Raw genomic sequence first — 10,661 nt, forward strand, 5'->3', positions numbered from 1 at the left:
CTTCCGCTGGATGCCTGTGTTCAGTTCCGTACACCAAGGGGCTGAATGGCCTATCCCGGTTCCTACGTCCAGGGGCATTAGCCAGGCCCCACTCCCTATACATCTCCCAGGGCATTAACCAGGCTCAACCTCTCTTGCCCCACTCCCTTCTTCCGGGAGTTTCGGGCCATTAAACAGGCTTCAATCTCTTGCCCTACTCCCTTCTGCTGAGGGCATTACCGCGCTCCACCCGCTTTCTCCAGATGCATTAAACAGGAACCATTTGCCTCTCCCGCAGGGGCATTAACCACGCTCCACCCTCATTCCTTTCTCGCCTAACCTGGACCATTAACTGGGGCCAACCCAGGCCATTAACTGGGGCCCAATCTCTTCCCCTGGAACAGTAACTGGGCCCCACTCTCTCCCCCACTGGGTCTTCCTTTTGTCCTTGTCCCCCCCCACCTGTCTTTCTTTGACCCCATCCCTTCCCCTGGCCTTTATTCCCTCCTCCCTCCCATGCCTTTCTCTCGTCCCGCCGCCTCCGCCTCCACCTCCTCTCTCCCCCCTTTCCCTTTCTCTCTCCCTCCCCCTTTCTCTCCACCCCTTCTCGCTTCCCCCTCCCTTTCTCTTTCGCTCTGCCTCTCTATACCCCTCCCCCACCCTGCCTTTCTCCCTCTCTCTCTAACCCTATCCCCTCCCTCTCTATCCCCATCCCCTTCCTCTCTATCCCTATCCCCTCCCTCTCTATCCCTATCCCCATCCCCTCCCTCTCTATCCCCATCCCCTCACTCCCCTCCCTCTATTGATCCCCTCCTCCCTCTCTCCATCGATCCTCCTCCCCCCACCCCCTCTCTCTCCATCCTCCTCCCCCCCTCTCTACCCCCCTCCCCTCTATTACCCTATTCCCTCCCTCTCTACCCCCCTCCCCTCTATTACCCTATTCCCTCCCTCACTCCCCCGGAACCATTGCCCCTCTCTCTCCCCACCACTCTCTCTATCCCTATCCCTTCCCTCTCCCTCCTCGCTCTCTATCTATCTATCTATCTATCTATCTCACTTTATCTCCTTCCTCCCCTCCCCCGGAACCACTGCCCCCTGTCCGTGCCTTTCTATCTCTCTCTCTATCTATCTCTCCCTCCCTCTATCCCTCACTCCCCCAGAACCACTGCCCCTCACTCTGTCTCTCTATCCCCCTCTCCCTCTCCCTCGATTTCTATCTATTCCTCCACTCCCCGGAACCACTGCCCCTCTCCCTATCTTACTCCCTCTCCCTCTCTCTATCCCTATCTCTATCTATCCCTATCTCTACCTATCCCCCTCCTCTCTATCTATCCCCCTCCCACTCTCTATCCCTATCTCTATCTATCCCTATCTCTCTCTCTCCCCCTTCCCCCCTCTGTCCCCTCCCCCGGAAGCACTCCCCCCGCGGGTTCGGCACGCGGAAGCAGTTCCGGGAAGCGGGAATGCGGGAGCGGAAGATGGCGGCGCTGAGAGTGAGCCGGGAGCCGGCGGGTGGTTTCAGTTTCGAGAATTGCAGAAGGTGAGCTCAATCAGCATTGCAACCCTCCCACCGCCCTGTTAATGCAATAGTGCCCGGGCACACAGCTCTGGGGACAGTTTTGTTGAAATATTTGCGTTTTTGGGCCTTTACACATTGTGTCAATGCGGGGATGACTTGGCACATTGACCCCAATTGGATGCCTTGCTCTCTATTATTTTTTTTAACTTTTCTCCAACTAAATTAATTATTTTAGGGAATTCGTTTGGCTACAGTGCATTAATGTTATATACACATTCAAAGCCAATCGAAATAATATTTTGTGTATAACTTTGTTTTCAACTGTTACGAATAAAGAGCATATAAATTAATTTAAATTTATTCAAGTAAAGCATTTAAAAACCCGATAATGTACTTCGTATTCTAATATCTAAATTAAATAAATTTCAAGTATCAAATGTAAAATTAAATCTCAGCTTTCTTATTTTTTAATTGTTTTAAACTAATTAGTTTTTAATTGTGAATAGATAAGAACAAAATAGGAATTCATCCAGTAATTTCTTTATAATTGCAGCTTATTTTGTGGTGATAGTAATTTAATATGTAATATTTATTAAAAACTGGTGCAATTGTCTATAATTGGGCATTGTTTCTTAATAAACAATTGTTGGATGAAAAAAAAAAGCTTTTCTAGTAACCCCCTTTAATTAATTATAGTTGCATTTTCATATGCTTAGACTAACAAATAAAAAGCAAAAGAACAACAAATGCTGGATATCAGAAACAAAAAAGGCTGGAAAATCTCAGCAGGTCAGTCAGTATCTGTGGGGAGTTAACCGATCATATGAACAGACAAGACTGACTCATTTTATTTTAATTATATGTCTAATTATCTCTGGGATGTGTAGATAACAGGTGGTGAGTGAAGCAGAGACCATCTCAACATTTAAGAATAGGTAGGATAGATGGTTGAAGAAAATGGATGAAGTGATATGGCAATAGGGCAGGCACATAGGATTAGGACTAGTGCATATGCAGAGGGTAAGCACCAACACTGACCGTACCAAAGGCCTGTTTCCATGTTGTAATTCTATGCAGATTGATTATTTCTTATAAAACTGTATACAATTCAATTTACTGAGAACAGTGCCATGAGAGATCTCCTAATATTTTTTTAAAACCTTTAGTGTTTCGATTTAAAAATACTCAACGTATTCCTTAACAATGTATTTGCTTGCCAATATACTACTCTTGGTGGTGGTGTATAGCTGCACAGCTACTGGGTACTCTCCAGTACTTCACTCAGTTGGCCACTATTTATGTGTGAGCTTGAACATTGAGTGTTACCAGGCTATTGAAGTGTTGGGTGCATCACAGTTCCTGGCCAATGTCAAGAATTGGATCACTGAATAATGATCAGCAGCAGGAACCCTGGTAATTGTAGTGTCCATTTGTTATCAATAACTCAGCACAGAACAGGGATTGAATTAGATATCTTGTATTCACAGATGGATAACTGGGGCAGTGAGGGAATCCCTCAACATATTTAAACAAATGGATACCAGCTATTGTCCTGCAGTAATATCCAGATGATTGGTTTCATGCATCTTTCACAACCCAATATGTTTTTCTTTTACCAGCTTACTTTTCTATAACCTGTAAAACAATGTTACGCACTTGGTTGTTAGAAGGTATTTTTATCCTCTCCCTTTATTATTGTGTTGTGTCAGGATTTAAATGTTTTCTTGGGTCTTACGTAACAGTACAAGCTGCTTTGTAAGTTGCACAGTACTTCGAGATACACAAATTGAGGTCCTTTGCAACTGCACATTTTTTTCATGCTTGGGTGCAATTCTACTTGGCGAGGTCAGAATTATTCCTTGTCAGGAAGTGCCAGTGACACGGTGAGGGGGGGGACCTTGTTAGGCACCAGATTTATCTCTTAGTGTCTGGTGACAATCAGATAGGTAATGCAGATCTGTCCATTCTGATGTAATGCTCGGGCAGGCTTAAAGTACAACTTAAGCAAACTTCATAGGGTGCAGTTTTGCTGCTACTTTTGTGTCAGTGAGAAGCAGTTCAACATATAATAGATCCTGATCTTATTCTGTAATGAAGAAGTTGTTTAATATCACATAGGCTTGACTCCAGGGTAGTGGCATGTAGTGTGTGGAGAAAGACAAATTAATGGATTTAAGTATGGTTTCAAGCTGAAATTAAAAGGTCTTAGATGAATAAAACTTGAGTCTGGTATTTATAAACTTTTTTGATTCTGACGGGGTTAGACAGGTTAGATGCAGGAAGAATGTTCCCAATGTTGGGGAAGTCCAGAACCAGAGGTCACAGTCTAAGGATAAGGGGTAAGCCATTTAGGACCGAGATGCGGAGGAACTTCTTCACCCAGAGAGTGGTGAACCTGTGGAATTCTCTACCACAGAAAGTTGTTGAGGCCAATTCACTAAATATATTCAAAAAGGAGTTAGATGAGGTCCTTACTACTAGGGGGAATCAAGGGGTATGGCGAGAAAGCAGGAATGGGGTACTGAAGTTGAATGTTCAGCCATGAACTCATTGAATGGCGGTGCAGGCTCGAAGGGCCGAATGGCCTACTCCTGCACCTATTTTCTATGTTTCTATGTTTCTATGTTTCAGTAATGTGTGCTTTGTTTGTTATAGGAATGCATTTATTGATGCTCAACTTACTAAGCAAGGTTTCAAAGTTCTTGAAGCAAGAAAAACCGGTACCACAATTGCTGGGATTGTATTCAAGGTATCATGTTTTCAACTGCTTAAATGAGCAAATATTAGAATTACACTATTTTTCAATACCACAGGAATAGATATGAATATGAAATAGATGGCTTTTTGAGCCCCACTCATCATTTTATTTAACTAAGCATGTATGAATGATGTGCTTAATCTTGGCATTACAGTATTAGCTATAAACAAACTGGTTGCATTGAAGCACAACTTTGTGTTGTTAGAGTGTGCTGATTTTTTTTTTAAACCTGCATACAAACTACTTGTGTTTAAAACTCAAGAAAAGTGTAAGTGACAGATCAGAAATAATTGGGTCATTCTGCTGGTTCTACTCTCCTCCCATTATATTATCTGATGTGTGTGAGATTTCTGATGTTACAGCTCTATTAGAAATGTTAGCATTAAAGATCATATTCATAGCAGTGACTAATATAAACCGTTTGTAACCGTTCTGAACAGGAGAAAATGCAATGCAATCAGCGATAGCCTAGAAATTAGCTTTAATATATTTGTATGAAATTGCTGTTTACCAGGCACCAGCAGGTTGACACTACCTGTTTCACAGCAGACAAAGTTAATGTGTTAAGCATTTTTACACTGACGTTGCATCACATAATTTTTAAGCTATCGATTTAGTGATTTCCATTACTGTTTTTTAAAAAGTCTAAGTGTTGTACCTGTCATTAATTTGTTGGATGAAGAATGCCACTCAGAGAAATGGCATGTGTCTGGCAGCCTTACAAGTATTTGGCATGGAATTAAAGACTTAATATTTCTGATCCGACATTATGTGCTGCTTCACTGGTGGAGTTTTGAGCATTTTCTTCTTCTGCATTCAAAAGGCTGTTTTTAAACCACGAAATGTTTTTCTTCCCTTCAGAAATATTGGCTAATTACAATCATGCTTTAATTATCACTTTCTGTGAGCTTCGAAGGTAAAGAATGTTTTGATGCCAGGGTACCGTGGTGAAAGACTAATATTGTAGATAAGTTTGTGTAGCATTCCCAGTTCTAGTGGTGGAGGAACTCCTGTATGCTGCTGTGCATTAGCACTGACACTGCAGCGTGAAATTCTTCTAAAGCATTTAGCTGGACTGTGAACTCTTCAGAGAAGCGTTGTATATTCTGGCAAGTGCTTGCTTCATGTAAAACACAGTCTGATAGTTTTTTTTTTAAGCAGAATTGTACCAGTGAGAAAGTCACAAATTAAGATTCCTGCACCAGTGTGTCTTGTCATTTCCACTGATTATAAACACTCAACAATTTTAGTTGGCTATTGTGAAGTTTTTGAAGAAGCAAATCAGTTAATATTCAAATTCAATGTTGTGTTTTTTTTACCTACATGGAGAGGTTGGATTAAATTAGATCAGCAGATAATTGGGTCAGGTTGATTAGCTTTCCAGATGTTGTTCCATTATTCATTTATAACTCCGTACATTTCTATAGGGACTCAGAAGCCACATTATTGGGTTTCTTGGTTATGGTGCGTTAGTGCTGTTTGTTGAATGGCATTGGCCCCTTGCCAGCATATCCTGATGCTCAGAGAATGGTGTATGTAGTAGGACCTGAAAAAGAAGTAAGAAATTAAACTGTATCCTTTAACTTCAGTTCCAACAGTAACATTGATTTATTTATTTTTTCATTTTGAGGCATTTTGCCTCAAAAAACACATTTAAAGTTAAGTGAGGCTGACTTCGAAGGGCTGCGAAGTAAACTGACCACAGTAAACTTGGCTGACCCGGAAATACAGAGAAATAAATTCCTCTGCTAGGGGAAATCCAGAACAAGAGGGCATAATCTTAAAATTAGATCCATGCCATTCAGGAGTGAAGTCAGGAAGCACCTCTTCACACACACGGTAGTAGCAATCTGTAACTCTCCCCTAATAAGATTGTGGATACTGGGCTAATTGAAACTTTTAAGACTAAGAGCAATAGCTTTTTGTTAGGTAAGGTTATCAAGGGATATGGAACAAAGGCGGATAAATGCAGTTGAGGTACAGATCAGCCATGATCTAATTGAATGGCGGAACAGGCTTGAGGGGCTGAATGGCCTACTACTGTTCCTAGAATAACCCTAATTTGATAAAAATGTGCGTTCAAATTTTTTACCCCGACCTTTTTAGTAAGAATGTATTTCAGCAATAAGACAATGGTCCCTGAAACTTGCGCTATTGCAGTGGGGCATCTTTGTCTTAGGGAACAATTTTCAGCGCTAAAGTACCAGAAAATTATGGTTTAAATGACTTTATGTTCTGACACTGGGTCATTGACCTGAAACGTTAACTCTGTTTCTTTCTTCACAGATGCTGCCTGATGATCTGAGTATTTCCAGCATTTTCTGTTTTTGTTATAAAAATGTTGAATAGGTTTCATAATTTATTTTTAGTAACTAAGCAGACTTAAAATAAATCAGAAATTTGCTTTGTGGAAAGTAATTTAATTGCAGTCAGCACAAATGATGTCACTGTTAGTAAAATAGATTTTATGTATGTTCTTAGAATATCCTATTCCGTTAAAGCAATCTCAATTTTACCCTTTCCTTAAGGATGGAGTAATTCTTGGTGCTGATACAAGAGCAACTGAAGGCATGATCGTCGCTGATAAAAACTGCTCTAAGATTCACTTCATTGCTCCTAATATTTAGTAAGTAAAAAATCTGGTAAATGTTAATTTTTTAAATATTTAATTTTGGTTCATGTGATCAGTCCATTATTGAGTATAAGAAGTGCTACACATGTACTCTTCCCAAATTATGGTATCTTTGTAAACCATTAAAGCTTTACTCTGGACAAACCAGGGACTGAACCTGGGACATTCTGCGTAGTGCTACTCCATCAGGGAGCTGCATCATTTTACGTACTGTAAATAAAAATTGAGAGTGTCGCACTTCAGACAGCACGAAGTATTTTAAACAAATGACAAAGGACATACTGTTTTTCAGACCTAGACCCAAAATTACAAGCAGGTTCCAATCTACAAACATTGCCAAATAGGAATAAGCTCTGATTGGCCTGACTATATTAATTTACAGCAACTCCAACAAAGTAATGCATTGAATGTTATGTGGTATCATGCTCATGCCATTATACAGCAGCACATTACCTGACATATCATGAGCAGCACTTTGCTAGTTTTTTTTTGAATTGGTCACTATCATTGTGTTCCTGCAGCTAGTTACTGGGGAATATACTTTTCACAGTATAAGGCAAATTAATCACAAAGCAAGTCATCCTCGTTCGAGGGACCACCTATGATGATGACTTAAAATCAAAAGAAAAAAACTTCAAATGCTGGAAATACACAGCAGGTAAGTCAGTTTCTGTAAAGAAAAAATACAGGTTGCGATGTTTGGGTTGTGTAAACCTTTCCTCGGTTCTGATGATGAGTCACAAACCTGAAACGTCATAACTTACTTTTCTCTTGCCAAATGCTGACTCACCTGATGTATATTTCCAGCTATTTCTCATGGATAGTTTCTATTATAGATATGAACATTGGAAATTATAATGGAAATAAAATCATCATCATAGACGGTCCCTCGAACGAGAATGACTTGCTTCCACAGCAAAAGGGACGAGTTCACAGGTGTTTCAATGAAGGACCTGATATTCCAGTCCTGAACTCCAATTGAGGAGGTGGAAGATGCCTCTGCGTGGATTTTTTTAACGTGTGGTGACCGTTGCACATCAGCCACCACACAGGCTTGGCAGAGCTCAGCCTTTATCCAGTGGCAAGGGTTAACCAGGACGACTGGATACCTGCTCTGCTGCACGGACCTAGAGCGCACACATATCGCAGTGTGGGCTGGCCCGTGCTGCCCCTGGGCCCCCGCACCTCCACCACGATTTCTCGCCTCTCCTCCGCCACAATCTCACTGTGGATGGAACCACAGCCGAATCTGGAAATAAAATAAAGTCAGGATGTATGACCTAAAATGGACCTGAATTACATCTGCAAGTACTAGTGGGTCCACTTATCCACCAGCCTCTAACCGTGCTTCACTTAGTCCTTGACGCCTTGACCGGAATCTTCCCAGCCCTGCGAGTGCGGGTTTGGAGGTGGGCCCGCTGTCAAAATGGCCCTGATTGACAGTGGATCAGGATCCCGCTCCGAACCCGCCTCCGTGTCAGTTTCTCAGCTGTCAGATCTGCGTGCGAATCGCAGACCCGACACCAAGCGGCAGGCCACTTCATTAAGGTACTTAATAGTTAGTTTAGTGCTATTTAAGAGGATTAAAAGCAGGCATTTACAATTTTACCAATTTTTTGACGTGTTTGCCAACCTTCGGAGAACCCGCCAGGTAAGTGGAGTCGGGGTTTCCGTGGCACACTATTGCTTTGGCAAGTTGGCAGCTGCAGAAGTGGTTTAAAAGCTACCATTTTACAGCTCTTCACTTTCCAAATGTCAGAAGACGAAGCCTTCAGGATTTGGAAGAAACTTTTGAGCTGTATGCAGGTTAGAAGTGTTTGCAGTGAACTCTATTCACTGTCACCTCTTTGGAGCAACCTCTCTCAGATGCTTCTGTCATTTCAACCTCACCTGCCATCTATTCCAGCAGTATTGTAGAACTTGACAAAATCTCACCTTGGTCCTCAGAATCCCACCATGATCAGCCCCAACACCAACATCACGAGGCACACCAGCAGCACCAACAACAACGCCAGCCCTCTCCGCAATCACCTGATGCTGCACAGTACACAGGGCATTAGCACCCAACCACATTTCTGCCCGGGAGGCCAGGGATGGCCTCAACATGGCTACATTTACTTCACTTGATGCTATGCACCCTGGCTGCCACATGATGCATCAGGTTGGCACCGCCCCACACCAACATCATAAACCATCCCTGCAATGCCCAAGCCATTCCTTTCACACTCATTACCGTTGTGCAGGGTACCCTTATGTCTGACCATTCACTGCAAGCACTAAGCAACTTCCAAAGGTTCACACAAATCTGTCCAAGAACACAAATGTGTTCAAAATAAAGATTTCAATGTTTGACAACATCTTAGCAGAAAGTCTACACGAACATTGGCTAAAACACCCAAGTGCCTACCCTTGTGTGTTGTCCAATCATGCCAGCTAACAAGGATGAGGGTGAGTGTGAGGGGTGGCTATTGAGCTGGGGAAGTAATAATGTCGATAGATAGAAAGAGAATATAAATAGATAGAGAGAGAGGGGGATGGTTGGGTGGAGGTGCGAGTAAGGTCAGTTGGTGTAAGTAAGGATGTGCAGGAGTAGGTTGGGAATGCAGAGTGATGGGGATGTGATGAGTGGCACAGCAGGATGAGATTGAGTGTGACTTTGCAGTAACGTTTCGTGATCTACTGAGATCATTGAAAGATTTGCGCCACTGCAGCCAGGTTCTCCTGATCTCCCTGCTTGTACCCTCCAGTGCAATGTGCACCCAGGCTGCATTAGTGTCCTGGGAAAGGTCTCTTCTGTCCATTGGAAGGGAAGAGAATCTCCCTGCGTGCTGTGACTCCCTCCATAAGTGGCTGATGTGCAAGTGGTGGTTGATGTGCAACGGTCATCACACGTTAAAAGAATTCACGCACAGGCATCTTCCATCCCCTCAACTCGAGTTCAGGGCTGGAACATCGGGTCCTTCATTGAAACATCTGTGAACTCTCATGGAAGCAAGTCATCCTCATTCGAGGGACCACCTATGGGGCCCAAGTTTCCACAAGAAAAAAAACGGGCACCCCTCCGAGCTGGGCGCCCGTTTTTCGCGCCTAAAATGGCGCCTAAAAAAATCCTCGGTATTCTCCACCTACTTACAGGTCCTGTGGCACTCGGCGCAGTCAGCACGAGCTGTGGGGGGGGCGGAGCCAGGTCCCGGCGCTGAAAACAGTGCCGGGACCTCTGCACATGCGCGCTACAGTCGGCACGCAAGTGCAGTAGCTCCAAGCGCCGAACTGTGTGGGAGGGGCCCGAAGCACGCAGCCCCTAGCCCTGGCTCAATGGCCTCACTGGGGCTGCGTGAATGAGGCTCCTCCCACGGCCAGCTCCTGCTCCCCGCCCGACCAGACCCGACACTCGCTCCCCCTCCGCCGACCAGACCCGACACCCGCTCCCCGCCCTGACACCCGCATCCCCCCCTCCCCCCACACCGACCCGACACCCGCTCCCCCCCCCGACCCGACACCCGCTCCCCCACCCCCCCGACCCGACACCCGCTCCCCCACCCCCCCGACCCGACACCCGCATCCCCCCCTCCCCCCACACCGACCCGACACCCGCTCCCCCCCCCCCCGACCCGACACCCGCTCCCCCCGCCCCGACCCGACACCCGCTCCCCCACCCCCCCGACCCGAGACCCGACCCACTCTTTTCCCCCCCCCCCGACTGACCCGACCTGTGCTCCTGTTCCCCGACCCGACGCCCCCCCCTCTCTCTTCCCCCCCCCCCCCTCTCCCTC

At 44.7% G+C, this 10,661-nt stretch overlaps 1 protein-coding gene across 1 annotated transcript in view; it reads left to right on the plus strand.

Annotated features, from left to right (window-relative positions):
* Nucleotides 1-1,412: 1,412 nt before the first annotated feature.
* The window catches only part of LOC139233097 (proteasome subunit beta type-7-like), a 12,476-nt gene continuing 3,227 nt past the window's right edge, over nt 1,413-10,661 (plus strand). The window contains exons 1-4 of the mRNA XM_070863616.1: nt 1,413-1,519; nt 4,154-4,247; nt 6,785-6,882; nt 7,696-7,824. Of these exons, the coding sequence (XP_070719717.1) occupies nt 1,443-1,519; nt 4,154-4,247; nt 6,785-6,882; nt 7,696-7,824 (398 nt within the window). The 5' untranslated portion in view covers nt 1,413-1,442. The remainder of the gene's footprint in view (nt 1,520-4,153; nt 4,248-6,784; nt 6,883-7,695; nt 7,825-10,661) is intronic.

This window comes from Pristiophorus japonicus, chromosome 20 (assembly GCF_044704955.1).
Source record: "Pristiophorus japonicus isolate sPriJap1 chromosome 20, sPriJap1.hap1, whole genome shotgun sequence".
Classification (NCBI taxonomy): domain Eukaryota; kingdom Metazoa; phylum Chordata; class Chondrichthyes; family Pristiophoridae; genus Pristiophorus; species Pristiophorus japonicus.